Source organism: Eutrigla gurnardus (genome assembly GCF_963514095.1).
Source record: "Eutrigla gurnardus genome assembly, chromosome: 4".
Classification (NCBI taxonomy): domain Eukaryota; kingdom Metazoa; phylum Chordata; class Actinopteri; order Perciformes; family Triglidae; genus Eutrigla; species Eutrigla gurnardus.
The window spans coordinates 23,465,300-23,480,852 of record NC_139918.1 but is presented as its reverse complement, the minus strand read 5'-3'; the positions used below and the strand labels follow the sequence as shown (position 1 = coordinate 23,480,852).

The 15,553-nt window shown below is 45.6% G+C and overlaps 1 protein-coding gene across 1 annotated transcript; it reads right to left on the bottom strand.

Moving 5' to 3' along the window:
- Positions 1 to 601: 601 nt before the first annotated feature.
- emilin2a (elastin microfibril interfacer 2a) lies at positions 602 to 15,214 on the bottom strand. The gene is made up of 9 exons (XM_084008411.1): positions 14,968 to 15,214; positions 14,404 to 14,529; positions 11,781 to 11,971; positions 9,680 to 11,638; positions 3,170 to 3,520; positions 2,121 to 2,174; positions 1,779 to 1,838; positions 1,311 to 1,442; positions 602 to 1,007 (listed from the first exon to the last, which is right to left on the bottom strand). The coding sequence occupies exons 1-9, from the start codon at positions 15,180 to 15,182 to the stop codon at positions 673 to 675; spliced, it is 3,423 nt and encodes a 1,140-aa protein (XP_083864537.1). The 5' UTR covers positions 15,183 to 15,214; the 3' UTR covers positions 602 to 672.
- Between the last annotated feature and the right edge of the window lie 339 nt (positions 15,215 to 15,553).

Genomic DNA, 15,553 nt, shown 5'->3' with positions numbered 1-15,553 from the left:
TTTACAGTTTGCTGTCGGAATAGTTTAAGTCTCAGGAGTGAGGTGAAGGGGAAATGTAATTATTTCTTTTATCCACACCCTCTTTACATAATGACCCCAATGGGGTTTTTATAACTTCTCACCTTCTTTCTCGGTGCAGTTTCTCAAGCCAAACAAGTTTGCCACTTCATCAGAAGCACGTCGAGTTGCTAAACCTCTTCATGTGTTTATTAATCACCATTCTCTCCTTCTACAGTGCAGATTACACAGGAAGTACTTTTGATTTATCAGGGTTTATTACCAAACCGATTAGCCATACGGTAAACTGATTCTCTGAGATGGTTTTGTTGAAATATAATAATTACATTTTATGAATTTTTATGTTAATTTATAAACACTTATTTACACGAGACATTCACAATAGGTACAAAAAGGCAACTTGATAATCAAATATATTAGAAACAAATCTTGCTTCCTGTATTCAGGTATATGTGGCAAATGGCTTACTAATTGCGATGTAATGACTTCCTAACTGAATTTATAAGTGAGGATCTTGGCACAGTGGCACCGCGTGGTAACGAGGCGGCATCACAGCAAATCCGTGACAGCTCTGGTTTTCTTCCAACGTTTCATCCAGTCCGACTCTCCGGGTAACAAACTAGTCCTTGCCGTTACCGCCCAGCTGAGCCCCGGCTATCTTTTGGCCTGTGGTGCGTACAGGAAGATGGCGCTGTAGGTGGAGAGGATCTCCCTGGCCCCCGTGGTGGCCAGCTGGCCTCCGGTCCTCACCAGGCCCACGCGGTCTCCTTTCCTCAGGGGCAGGATCAGACTGAAGGACACCGAGCCTCCGCAGCCACAGTTGGCTCCGGCTGAGCCCCCGTGTTGCCCCGCCACGGGCCCCGCCGAGCTCTGCAGCCTCTGGACGCTGCGGTTGGACACGGACAGGACGGCCTCCACGCGGTCCCCCTGCTTCGCCGTCAGCAGTCCTGAGATCAGGTATCGGCCGTCCAGAGGAACAGTGAGGATCCCTGTGGAGATCCGGTGTGGGTTAAATCAATGGATGGAGTCAGATGTTTAATAATGTGTGATACTGTGGGTCCTGTTCTTCATCGCCCACATGAATAACTGGATTAAGTTCTAATCATAAAAGCAGTTGCTGCTTTGTGTCATCATGAAGAGATCACATCCTGATGCACCTCCAATAGAAGAGATATACATACATAATCTTCATTCTGTACAAAAAAAAGTATTTAAAGTTTATCTGTAGCTGCTATGATTACTAAATGTCCTCCAAAGTAGACGATATGAAGTATGTTGGTGTTTGTGTGTACCTGTGTGGGGATTGTAGTGTCCTCCGTCATTGACGAGAACTCTGTTGAAGCGTATGAAGCCGAAGTCTCCGGAGAGCGGCTGCTGCGTGAGGCCGGCAGAGAACGCGAAGGGATCCGCGCCGTCGGCTGGAACTGGAAGGAAAAACATGCGAGTCCATCAGTGTCTCGCTTCGACAGAGGTGTCAAAGGTACAGACATTCTATACACGAGTAGAAGTACACGTGCTTGTGCTCAAAAACACTTCAACTTCTTCAAGGAAAAGTCCAAATGTAATGAAATCATGGGCATGAAAAGTATCCCTACGAGTACATTTCTACTGGCTGGTTGTTCTTTCTGCAAGGCTAGCTGAAGTATTTGTATTTCGTTACTTCCCACCTCTGCATTTCAAAGATTTTATATACAGGAACTGGAAAAACCCTTTTTTTCTTTATCCATGCAGATACTAGAACTGGGAAAGGTGGATTTTACCTGGGAATTCAAATGGAGTTTGATGCATCGGGTTCCAGGGCACCTTCATCGCTACGGGAACTACAAGGTACAGATAAAAAGAGTGTTACTCAAGGGTCGACACATTGTTATAGATGTTTCTAATTATGTTTTTAGCATCTAAACTCAACGTATAGCCCAGGGTAAAACTGCAGATGAACTTGAATCCTTCCATATACCGCTCACATCTCCTTAAACTACATACAGTTCCCACTCCCTCGCACTCAGGCTACAAATGATTCACAGCCTTTTCATGTTTTTACGCTCGTGTAGTTGAATGGTAAGCTGCAGGCGTTGTAACTTGTTAATGAACTGCTCCGGTACCTTGACGGCTGCCTGGTTGAGGTTTGAAAGACGCCCGCTGCAGAGGAGGATAGCCTGCAAAAGAGACAAACACGTCACGTTTCATCATCACCCGAAGAGAGACGTTCGTTGCACCCTCACCAGAGGCAGTTTGTTTTTTCCATATGAAATTGCGGGGTAGTTTCCCAGAGAGGGTATGAATTAAAACAAAACGGTTACTCTGCCTCATTTTTGTTTGGTTGATTAAGCCGTTGCAGGATTATGGGATCTATATGTAGACTGAGGCGTTTACTGGATCCTCGGAGCCTTGAAACGGACATAAACCTGCAGATATTTGTGCGGTTTTAGGCCCAAATAAAACTGACAATTATGAAACAGAAATACGACAAACCACTCCCAACGACCGACAGCCCTGAAAAGAAACGATGGTGGTAAAGAATAATTACAAACTTTTACGACGATAGAAAAGCCTGAAGATTTGCATGAATTTTGAACACGCAACTTGATTCTCAGTTTAAGAATGTGGATTAACATGGATCTATAGGGCTTATTTCCAAACTGTGGTGCCGTGCGGCTAAAAACAAAGCTTTTGTTCTGTCATTTGACATTTTGTCTAACCATCCTATATAAGCAGTTCTGTTAATTCAGTCCAGAACTGAATCTGTGACTATCCGTTGTCTCTTCCATCCTAATTTGCGTTGGCCTCAGTTTAAAGCACTTTAAGTATAGCATTCCTATGTGTGGATGGCAACAAAAAAACAAAGTACATGGATAATTAAACCTTTTGTTATGGGATCCATGTGTGAAAAGAAAAATGGCTAAAAAGAACAAAACAGACCGCAGCTCAGTTCTCATTGTAGTTTAGTTTCTGAAGTGACTTTAAAGGAGCAACATGCATACATTATGTCATGTCACGCATGTGGTCATGCCGGCTCCTATGGCTATAACTATGAAGACGTTATGTGTTTAGCTTTGACACCTCATGCTCGTCAGCAGATGCTCGTCATTTTATCAGATTGCAGACAAAAACGGAGGAAAATGCGCAACGCAGATTTTCAGCGTTTACACACCTGGCGCTCCAGCAAACCCTTGGACGGGCACGTTGGACTGGTCTTCGGACCCTCGGCGCACCGTCACCCGCCGGCTGTACCCGGGAGGTCCTGCCTCACCCGTCTCCACCACCGGCCTCATGGGAACCAGGGGGAGAGTGGTGTGGCCCGGTTGCCGGGGGCTGGACGGCTGGCTTGGTGGACTGATCTTAATTGTGTGCATATTGGGCTGCCGTGGCTGGCCGGGATTGTACGGCTGCCTGGGGCTGGACGGCGGCGGCGGCGGGATGATGAGAGGGATGTGGATTTGTTGGACTCTGGTTCTGGTGGAATCTGGCGAAGAAGCGGGCCTCTCTGGTCTCAAGGTCATTCCTTAGAAAGCAAGAGAAAAAGGACAGTGGGAAAGATCGTAAATATATCAAATTGCAGTTCACTTTCTAAACATATGATGGGCGTTACCGTCTGGTCACGACAATTGAACATTATGGGAAATGCTGTAACTGCAAAGGCACAAGCCTCCAATTTACTTTTTGTTTAGAAATCCCATTTCCTCTCTCGCATTCAGACCACATCCCTCCCTTCTCTTGTGAATTCTCCTCTAACGACTTGAATTCTGATGACAGGCCACATTAGACCTGGCTCTCAGTGCACCTCAGCTCTTTTTTTTTAACCGGTAACATTATTACCCTTCATAAAAGCAAAGCAGGCAGTCGGTGTGAGTTTTAGACAACGAGAACCATCTGAACGGAAACCAGTTGACTGCCTGCCAGACCCCCTGAGGTCACAGACGTCGCCTGGGCCTCCGAGGTGAGCGTGACCTGATGCTGTGAGAGTGTCCTGGGGACAAATAACAAAAGTAATTACAGCACCTGCTTTGTGTCAGCCCCGTCACACAACCAGGTGTCAGACGGGTCATGGCGGGCCGTGTTTGAGGTTTGGTGAAGGGGTTTCTGGGTTGGAGTACAGCAGCAGGATTACAGATACAGTTCTGGCTCTGATCTTTGAGGCAGAACTACAATAATACAAACATATGATCTACTAGGACACAACATTTAGAGATGCTTTTAACATTTAATATAAGTAAAGCCAACACCAAAAAGCTTGAAATGTGCTGCAGCAGCTGTTTTTAACGATGGGCCACAAGATGCTGATTCTTGAATGAAACAGCTGATATCATCTGGTGCTCCTCAAAACCGTGGCTTTGCAGCTTTATGAGGAGGGAAATGCATTTAACACCTTTGTTGGCCCTCGAGGACAAGGTTGCACGTGTGAGAAACACTGAACGTAAACATAACGGCGTCTTGTTACGAGAGAACTCCGCGGGGTACGTCGTTAACGTTAAGGTCCACTTTTGTGCAGATTTGAACCGTGTCTCATTAGTGGATTCTGCTGACGATGATCGCAAACAGCTGTATTATAAACAACAATGTCTCTTTTCCAGAAATCACAATCCTATTACCCCAAGATGGATCCACAGGACCTGTTGGGAGCAGTTTCATGCAGGAACTGTGTTTTTCTTCGTTTTGGCGCTTTGAGCACCACCAGTCTGAGAGAAGGCAGACATGTCTACGGCCAGTATCTCTAAAAACTGGGCCAAAACAATCAAAACAAGCCCTACAGGTACGTGGGGCGGACTGTTCCTTTAAGTTAAGATGGTTTCGTTAAAGTACCGTATCAAGGTCGTGAATGAACATTCACTCTGAAACCCACGGGGCGCTATCAAATGACTCTTAGCATGTAAGGCAAAGCAATCAATCCAAGTACCGGAGAGCAACGGGTTCACATTAGTCCGCCTGTTGCTCCGGATTATGAAAGCCACTCTGTCCTTATCAAATAAAGCGTCGTCGAACCATTAAAGCTCCTCCTCCTTACTGCAAGTGATACCGCAAAGCTACTCAGAAACCACATGAATAATAAAAAAACAAATTAAACCCAGCAATCATGTTGTACTGAGATAATCAGAAATCTCTTCCTCATTTCCTCCCCGTGCCTCCTTCAGGATGTCGGTCGGCTGAGTGCATATTTCCCATGAGCTCTCGAGCCTGTGTCTCACTAAGGGGGCAACCACAAAGTCCAAGAAACTTACACACACACACACCAGTGCAGTAACAGATGTTACTGCTCACCAGCCACTGCATGGGGGGGGGTGCTGTAGTCACCGCCGCTTCCAGGGACTCGGGTGACAGTGCGTGAGTGTCTGAAAGCGTAGAGCACTATTGCAGCAGACGAGCTGATCATGATGGAAAATGGTGTCAGGTGGGGCAGAGAGCAGGGAGCGGTGGCTACGCATAGGATTCTCTTTCTTTTCCCATTTTGCTCCGGAGATTTTAATGATGGGAGGTTCGAATTGTGCACTGCATGGCAGCCCTGAGGGACTCCCATTGTGTTTCTGGGCCCGTTCTCCTCTGAAGACTTCCAGATGGGCTCGTGGGTCGGAGATGGAAACACCTCACGCCGTGGGCTTCAGAGATCTCTCTGGGGAGGCCGGTGCAGTCAAAGCACCCCAGTCCCAACGTTGCTGACGGCTAAATATATACAGAGTGTGTGCGTGTGTGTGTGTGTGCGTGTGTGTGTGTGTGGCGGTGTCAAATTCAATGTTCCATTCTTTCCCAGCAGAGACACTCTTCGACTTCAAAAAGCCTTTGATATCTTGTGTTTCTTGTATTTGCTCATCACGGCAGACAGTTAATCTCACTACCTGTCTCTCTGATATCAAGTCAGACTGATCAATCGCGAAGCATTGATCCGTGAAATCAAAGCCCTCATTTTATCCTGGCTTTAATGCAGCAGCCCTCGTCTGTCGATAGCACACTTACAGGACACGGCGGAGGAAGAGGAGGAGGAGGAGGAGGAGAAGAAGGAGAAGAAGAAGTCCTCTAGCTTTCTTGGAAGGACAAAAAACTGGACAGAAGGAGAGAGTGACGAGGGAGTGAAGGGAGAGGAGTTCAGAGATAAGAGAGACGGAGAGAAACGGGGAAGTGATTTGAGCCAGATTGGGATCGCCTCCAAAAAATGTGAAAAAAAAAAAACCTCTTGAGAATCGAATGGGAAAATTTAGCACAAGAAGGATGATTAGTCACCATCTGAATGAGGAACAGCATGCTGAAGCTCTTCGAAAAACAGACGCATTTTACATATTTCATATTTTTTTAAATCTAATAAACAGCCTGCATCCTTTTGAAGACATTAAAACGTAGTCGTGCCTGATGTCAAAGTGACTTTGACACATCTGTGTTACACTTTTAAACGATGCAACAGAGTCGCCGCCGCTGAACCACAACCCCCCCGATGGAAAGAGAGTAGCCAGAAACAAACACACAAGCAGCGGCGACGGATCTCTGCTGCACCAGCTGCTGTGGGCGAAAGCCGGTGCCAACATTTTGCAACTGAACTCGCGCGATTCCATCCGGCAGTCACATTGAGTAAGGGCAAAGCTATTCCTGTTAATCTTCCAGTCGTGTTGTTACAACACCTCATCTGTTCGCGGCCTCCTCAGGGTCTTCATATGACCGAGGGAGAATGTGAGCTAAACGCAGAGAGGAAACATTTCTGTAGGCTCTCCACCACCACCACACCCAGAGAGTTGGGATTTTTCATGGAAATGTTTCATCTTCATTTTCGACTATTTCTCTCATCCCCAAAACTTGAGGAAAACATTAAATCCTCATGCTACCTCAGCCACGCAGTCCAACTCCCTCTCCCCTGAGACACACACACACACACACACACACACACACAATATTAGGATGATCTGCCCTTAAAGGAAAAGATCAACATTTTGGGGAATACACTTTTTCACTTTCTTGTCGGAGATTGAAGCCAAAAGGAGATAAAATTAGGTGCTGCTAGGAGGATTTTACTCATGGCCAGGCTAGTTGTTTCCCCCTCTGTTTTCAGCCTTTGAGCTAAGCTAAGTTAGCTGGCACATGGCAGTAGTGAGTGGTATCTTTTCATCGAACTCCCAGCACAAAAGTGAATAAAAGTATTTCCCACGTGGGAACCTGCTGTGTCTGAAAAATGAAGCCAATGCAGACGTACCATATACGTTACAACATTCTTTCTTAAGCCAGCAGGGGGCGAATGCTCTGGTTGCAAAAAGAAGTCTGACTGCATGGAAGTCTATGAGAGAATGACCCAGCTTCTCCCTTGGTCTATTTTCTCAGTAAACACGAGTTTATGGTCTCAATTGCTAGTTTTTCGTCTTCATCAATACAGTATGATGTTCATTTAGTAAATTACGGTCCAATTTAGAGTCAAATAGATGATAAAGCAGTGTATGCTTTAGGGCGTGGCTACTCTGTGATTGGCAGATCGCTACCATGGTGTTGTTCGGTCTGGAAGATGTCCGTCTTTACGACTTACAAATGTATCCCTTGTTTTGTGTTTTCAGCTCATGAAAGTTAATTTAATTTTTAATTTTTTTCGGTTGCCAAAAATGCCTTGTTGCACTTGACCTTGACTCCACCCTCTCCTTTAACTTCTGGTTGCAAAGAACAAGATGGGGATGGCCAAAATGCCTCGAGACTTCAAAATTGTACTCCACAAACTGATGGGTGACGACATAGTGACTACGACGACAGTATATCGTCAAAATTTCATATACTTACTCACTTATATAATCGAGCTAGTCCTTACTTAATTACTTAGTAAGTACAGCTTAGAGATAACTACCCATATTTGGCAATGAGTGAAATGGAATCCAAAATGCCTTCACGCTCTCCGTCTCTCTACACCGCAACCGCTAATCCTTTTCTCATCAGGTCCCTATCATACCAATGTTTGGGACGATGCTTTAAGAAAAGGGAGGCACTGGTGATGGGGCCCCAGTCATGACATCACATGTGAGGGTAGTCAAAGCATCTGGTCCTGGGTGTGGAGCCCTGCTTCTCTTCTCTCCATCAAGACTGGCTCCAGCATGTGAGTCAGGCCTTTAATGAGGACCAGACTCCACGCATCAGGCTGAGGTCACCCTACGGGAATCTCTGGAGGTTGGTATGTGTGCATGTGTAAAGAGAAAGAGAGGGAGGTGTGCGTGTGTGTGTGTGTGTGTGTGTTTGTGTGTGTTTGTGTGTTTGTGTGTGTGTGTGTTTGTGTGTGTGTGTTTGTGTGTGTGTGTGTGTGTGTGTGTGTGTGTGTGTGTGTGTGTGTGTGTGTGTGTGTGTGTGTGTGTGTGTGTGTGTGTGTGTGAGAGATTGTGTACTGAGGGACTGGGAACTGAGATTGAGATTGAGCTGTGGTATGAGTAAAAAAAGAAAAAAGCGATGTCATGGTGCAAGAAAGAAGATCTCACAGCTCAACGTGTTCATAAAGGGAGTGGATGGAGCAGTCAGATCGGGCGTACTGACATTTACATAAGGGAGCAATGAGGCACAGGAGGGAGCAAGTAAATCATCAGTATAGGAGGGGCTGACCTCGGCATGTAGTAATTCCTTATATAAAAAGTGAGGAATTCTTAGGACAACATGGCTCAGAGTCCCAGGATGTTTCCAATGTGGGCCTCTGCCTCTTGGTGCCGGGACATATTGTATGACATATTCAAGGCGAGCGCGAGAGGCCCAATGAACCCGTGTCCTCCCTCTCTCCGGGAAATACCCTGTGGCCATTCATGGGATCTGATCCTTCCCTCCAAGACTCCGTGTAAGCCAAGTAAGCAGAATGCATTATAAGGAGGATTATCTTCAGGAAAAGTTTGTGTTTACACAGATGTTAATCACACTTGATAAACTCATATGGTGGAAGTTAAGAGAGGAAGCTGCAAAGGAGTGTGTGTGTCTATATTCATTTCAGTGCCCGCCTGCGCCAATGGGAGAATCCATAGACCTTTGAGTGGTGAAATTTTGCCATGATCTTTATCGAAGTGCTGAAAGGTAATAGGTAAAAGCAATAAATATGCTTATTTGCTTTCTTGCGGGGAGTTGGCTGAAATTCAATATGAAGCTTAAGCCAGCACCCACTTAGTTTACATTAGCATCAAGCTTGGAAAGCTAAGTTTACCCTCTATAAAACCACAAACCGTCATTTTTGGGGACAGATTTATATTAACAGACAAAAAACAGGTTAAGATATAAAGTGCTTCCAGGGAGATTTTGTTTTTTTTGGGGGGGGGGGGGGGGTGTTTTGCTCTGATTTCTGTCTTTATCATAGGCTGAATATAAGAAGTGGACGTAGTCACCGTGATGTCACCCATTGGTTTGTGTACTGCTGTTCTTTAAGCCTTGAGTTCAGCATTTTGGTTTTCGCCATCTGGGCTTTTTGCAACCAGAAATTAAAAGAGAGGGTGTTGTTAAGTACAACCAAACACTGGATAACAGTGAAAACAGACATTTTTAAGGGACCAAAAAGGTTTCAATTAACTTTTAACACTCCAAAAGGGTTGAGACAAAAAAGTGGGCAATGGTAATGATAATTATGACCACACGATGACATGATTCATGTCAGTGACAGCCAAAGGAGCCTTTTGATCGTTCCTGTAATTTCCTTCTCAACACATTACCACAGAAAGCCAACGATGTCATCAAACCATCAACTCACCTGGCTCTTTGGCGGTGATGTCCTTCAAGACATGTTTTGCCATTGCAGACAGCTGCGCCTGCAACCCTCGCAAGGAATTCTGCAGTGCAACGATGTCCGCGCCGTGATTCCCACAGGTGATGTTCCACCTGTGTACGCAGTCCTGCACACCAGCGACATGTCTCTGCAGCCCATCTTTCAGCTCTCTGATGGTGTCAGGAACCCCATCTAAACCTCCGCACACCTTTTCAAGTCTGGTCACGCGTCCATCCACTGCAGCGATACCATCAGAAACCCCCCGCCCGTTGTGTTTACACTGACTCAGTTCAGAGGACACCTGCCTGCTGAACGTATCGAGCCTGTTCTTCAGCTCTTCCACCTGGCGCCTGGTGTCGTCTGCCTGACTACTGGGTACGGCGACTGATGCCCAGTTGTCCCGTGCTGGACCCCTGGTGCCACTCTGTGTGGCATGGCAGCATGTCATGTTCATTTGGTGCATATCCTGGTTGTGTTTGCTTAAGGATTCGGAAACGGTACCAGCCAGACCAAGCACATTGTCTTGGAGATTAATCAATCCCCTCTGGAAGTCGCCCATCGTCTTCGCACTTATCTCGTTTGCAACAGACTGCCTTCCGACAAGATCCTCCAGCTGCCTGAGCTTGTCCGTGTTGGCACCCACATCTGTGTGAAGGACGTCCAAATCGTTCCTATACCGACTCAGGTCCTTCAAAATGTCTTCCAGACCTTTTGTTGTAGGCGATGAACTCAATGCGCCTACACTTATTCCTGAGCCGGAACATCCCGCAGAGCACAACTCTCCGACAGCGTTGACCTTATCGTCCAAACCTTGGAGGAGGAACTTGTTGTTGTTGACCTCTGTCTGGATGGAATCCATGGTGTCTCCGAACATCCCGGGGAAGGAGCTGTTGCTCATTTCCACCAGCATGTTCGTGAACTGGTCCTCCATGTTGTTCAGACGCTCCTCCAGAAGCTGACGGAGTGCTGCTACTTCCTCTGAAATTGTGCGGGTAAGCTTCTCTTCTATGTAAAAACAGTGTGTCTCTGCATTTTGCTCTGTGATATTCATGCGTGCCTCCATCTCTTCAATCATCAGACTGAAATCATTGTCTTCCCGGGGCCCAGACAGGTGTGCCAGCTCGTTGTCAATGCGGACATTCAGGATACGGTGTGCCTCTGCAATGCGGTCGATCTCACGCCACAGGTCTTTGTGGTCACTGCGATCCTCGTTTGCTTTGGTTGGATCAGTCTGCCTTTGGGTTCGTACAGGTCCGTCTGCTGCGGCCATGTCCAGACGCAGTGCCCGGATCTCCTTTCTCAGGTCAGCCTCCTTGGCATCCACAAGCTGGGTCAGGCGGACCAAACCTTGGTCACGACCATCTTCGCAGGACTTGATCTTTGCATCACATGAGCTTTGCAGCTTGACCATCTGATCCTCCACATTCTGGTCTAGCTCCTTCTTCAGCTTCTCAAATTTCCCATCAACGTAGGTCTGTATGACATCAATGTCCGCTATAGCTGGAGTCTGAGCTTGAGAGGCATCCATCAGGACACGGATCTGCCCCTCATGACTTGTCATGGTTCCTCTCAGGTCTTCCAAAGCTTCGTCCTTGCTTTTCAGCTCACTGTTGATGTCGTCCAATCGGGTCACTATTTTTTCTAGAGCCCTGTCTCCAGAAAACCCACCTCTGGTTGCCTGATGGCCATCCAGCACTGCCGGGCTCTCCTCTGTGCCTGCGGCTGTCGCACTGTCTGGTGGACGCATGTTGTTGAGAAGTGTCACCAATACCTTTTTTGTATCTTCCTGCAGGTCCGTGCGTAGGTTGGCAGTTAACCCCGTCAAAGCGGACTGGAGATCCAGGACGGTCTGAGACAGGCGCTCAACTTCCCCTTCGAGAATCCGGACCTTATCTGGCCCGCCGTGCCGAGTCTCATGGTGCCCTGTCTCCCTCCGCTCTGGCCCTATTAACAGAAAATAAGTCATTCGATTATTATTATTTACATTGTTTGCTTAATTTAGTTGTTCAGAGTTACTTGGATTTGGAATTTGGAAAAACATGATATCTAGCAGAACTTGAAGGTAGAACAGAAAATGGTGTCTTACTCTGTGTGTGTCTGGTTGGATATCCAGGATTTGTTGGGACGTAAGGCTGTATTCCCTGAACTGTTTGTCTGTCTGGGAGTGGTTTAAAGTCTTTACAGTCCGGACCTTGGTAACCAGGACAGCATCTCCACGCCAACACTGTCACTGTCTTGAAGCTAATCTTGTACGTGGGTCGAAACCGATTTTGGAATCTGTAAAACAGAGTAGAGTAATCAATATTATTTTTTTCAAAATCTCAAACAACAAATACAAAATTAGTAACTTTGAGCTTTATTTTCAAGATCAAATCCAGACTGTTTGTGAAGTGTTATTTTTCGAGCTTCTCAACTGTACTCCATTACACTCCATTATTCTAGCCAAGACAAACAGTTCCCAAAGAAACAATAGATGACATCACTTCCCTGAAGGCAGGGGTCATTACACGCAGAACATCTGGAAAGTTGATGACTGGAAAAATTATCTTTGCACATTTCCTCACTTACACTCTCACTGATAACACTGTTCCAACATGAAGAAAAAGAAAAAAGGAAACTGAAAACCTTACATTAGGGCCGTAATAATATATGTGTGCTTTAAGTCCCAGTGAAACGGACGTTAGACTTCAGCTTCTGTAATGTGACGCATGACTCCCTCGTCGCTAAAAGTGGCAGATTGATTGATAAATGGATGTCATGGTTGAAATTGGTTGGTGCTAGCTGATGTAACCACAGTTTGTTTTACTGAAAGAAAAGGGGTCTGGATTTTGATATAAATACACAAAGAAATAATTTAATTCTCATTTTTTTGCATATAGTGTTAAAATAGGGGCACCAAGTGACTGGGAATGTGATCTTAAAGTGTTTAAAGGGCATTTTTCATTTAATCTCAATTTAAAAGCTCATCCTCACACTAGATAAAGCCATTACATTAGAAATGTAAAAAAGAAACTAAAAAACGTTTTCTCACTTCACCTTATGTGGAAACTTGGAAACTCCCGTGCCTGAACAATGATCCGTTTCTAGGAATCAACAGTGTTTCCCAACCAATAATGATTCATAAAGCTAAATATATGAGGTTACAGCACAACATGTTCCAGTGCAGGATTGATAACAACCTGTTACTCATCACTTACTGGTGTTGATCCTCCCATTTATAGCAATCAATTACTGCATTAGAGGAACAGATAGATTTGTCATCTAAGCGACTACTAACTAGGTTTTCATGTGTCAGATTTTCCCGCTGCTCACAACTGCGTCAGTGCAGGGACGGTAATTCAGATTCCTTTTGATGCGGTTTCCAAATGAAATTAGAGCAAGGTCCATTATCTTTGCATCCTGTTGTAAAAGGCCAAAGCAGGACATTGAATTGTGTAATAAAGCATCGAGGACCACCTGCTAATGGCATCGCAACAGCTGTGAAGTATCTGTAAGTGTATTTCAACACATGTTTGAAGACGAATGTTCAGATTTATAAAAACGTGTGTCAGAGCCAGAGCCGTTTTGAATATGTAAATCATTTGATTAAGAAAAGCCTTAAATGTTGGGAGCCAAATAAATATGTCTTCTGGAATACAAGTTGGTGGTAAAGCCAAAAAAAAACCTGACCTGAATATAAGTCAATATTCCGAATGTCTAACTTTTTCATTGATCGTCATCACGGAAGGTCAGTCTATAACTCACTAAGCTAGTTATGTGCGTAAGTCTTGAGCCAGTCCTCTAGTAGAAAGGCTATTTGTCCCAGGTGTATGCTGTAAAGGTCTAAAGACTCCTGTGAACATCTCCAGATGTTAAGAGAATGACTGTATTTCAATGCTATTCATTATCTGTATCATTTCGGTGTGAGTTGTCTAGTTTTGGGTCGGCCCGGGTTCCTTCTGTGTGGAGTTTGCATGTTCTCCCCGTGTAAGCGTGGGTTCTCTCCGGGTTCTCCGGCTTCCTCCCACAGTCCAAAGACATGCAGGATGGGGATAGGTTCATTGGTGACTCCAAATGTCCCGTAGGTGTGAATGTGAGCGTGAATGGTTGTCTGTCTCTACATGTCGGCCCTGCGATAGACTGGCGTCCTGTCCAGGGTGTACCCTGCCTTCGCCCAATGATAGCTGGGATCGGCTCCAGCCCCCCCGCGACCCTGAATACAGGATAAGGTAGACAATGGATGGATGGATGGGTTGTCTAGTTTTGGTGATATCAGCCACAGAGATGTCTGCTTCTCTCCAATATAATAGAAGGATATGGCTCTTGGTGCTCAAACAATTACATTTGACAACAGTGATGTCTTTTTCCAGAAATCATCAAGATAATCCACAGACCTTGTTGTGAGCCGGTTTCATAGGAACGACCCAAAGTGTTTCAACAGGCGCTATTGGGAAAGTTGCATCAAGAAATATTTGTATTGCTACAGAGAAAAAAGTTCTGCTCCTCATTAGCTTGATTTCCTATTTAAGCCTTTTCAGTGGGCTGTTTTTCTTTTTCTTTTTTCTTTTTTTTTTACTTGCTAGAAAATGCTGGCAACAGGCTTTTCTTCTGCGCCTGAGAGGATTTCTGCCTCCAGGTCTCACGTCGGAGAAACATTTTGTATCAGAGCTCGGGTCCATCTAAGCATTGCAACCTTGACCCTCCCTCCCTCTCCCTCCCCGGATGCTTACGTCACTTGTTGCTGGCAGTCGGGCCGGTAGGCCGGGCAGGGGGCCACCACGGGCTCCTGGAAGCTCTCCACACTCCCCTGCACGGCGCAGCTCACGTTCCTGCGCACCACATAGGCGCACCAGTTCCTGAGGAGGGAGAGAGACAGAGAAAGAGAGAGAGAGAGAGGCCGAAATCAACATTTCACAGCAGCACTGTGCAAAAATACTGCAGAATTAGTTGCTTCTAGATCATAAAAACATCATAATTCTGTCCTCATGTTTTACTGCAGTTGCGTCAGACTTTATCTGAGTCTATTTTAGTTTATCTGACATTCCGGTGTTGTTTTTTTTATTTATCTAAACGTTATCAGCTTTTGGCAACACTTGGTCGAGCCAGATTTAGCCAAACGCTGATAAAAGCAGAGCGTTTCGATGACCATAAGAGGCTGAAACCTTCACCGCTCCCAGGTCAGTCCGATCAATAAGGAGTTTCGACGCAAAAAAAAAAAAAGAGAGAGAGAAAACGCCCGTGTTGAATGGGTTGTTGTGACTTTCTTTAAAACATGTATAAAGACCGTGACTTACCGGTTCCTGTGCCTGTGGACTTCTCCAGTGTATGCGGACCCTTGGAACAAGTCGTAGGATGAGGGAGACCCGCAAGTGAGCTGAAAGTTCAACAACAGTGTGAAAACTATCCACCGCCAGTCCATCTCTCCGCTCCCGATACTCATGCTGAACAAACGCCTTAAAACAATAAATATCCCCAACATAGAAAAGCAGGGCTGCTCTGTTATTATCATGCGCCTCAGTCACATTGCCACAGTGACTGATCAAACTCCAAGTTTGGGGAAGTCCACATTCACTGCAACTCCCTTGAAATGACGTTTGGGGCCAACACCCTCCTCCCAAAAAAAAAAAGCTCAGGAAAAAAACTTCCCCGAGCCTTAAAAAAAAGCTTCATAGCCCAAAAAGGTACTTTTGTTTGAGGTAATGTTTCATTTAATTAAATTACACCCTGAGTCATTAATTAATGTAAAAGAGGACCATCAGAGTTGGGAGTTGATTGCTTCTTTGTCTGCCAGCAGCCAATAATTCACACCTCACTGATGAATAACAGGATAATGTCTTCTGAGTTGAAAGGTGCGTTGATGATATTCATGGCCACGGGGAT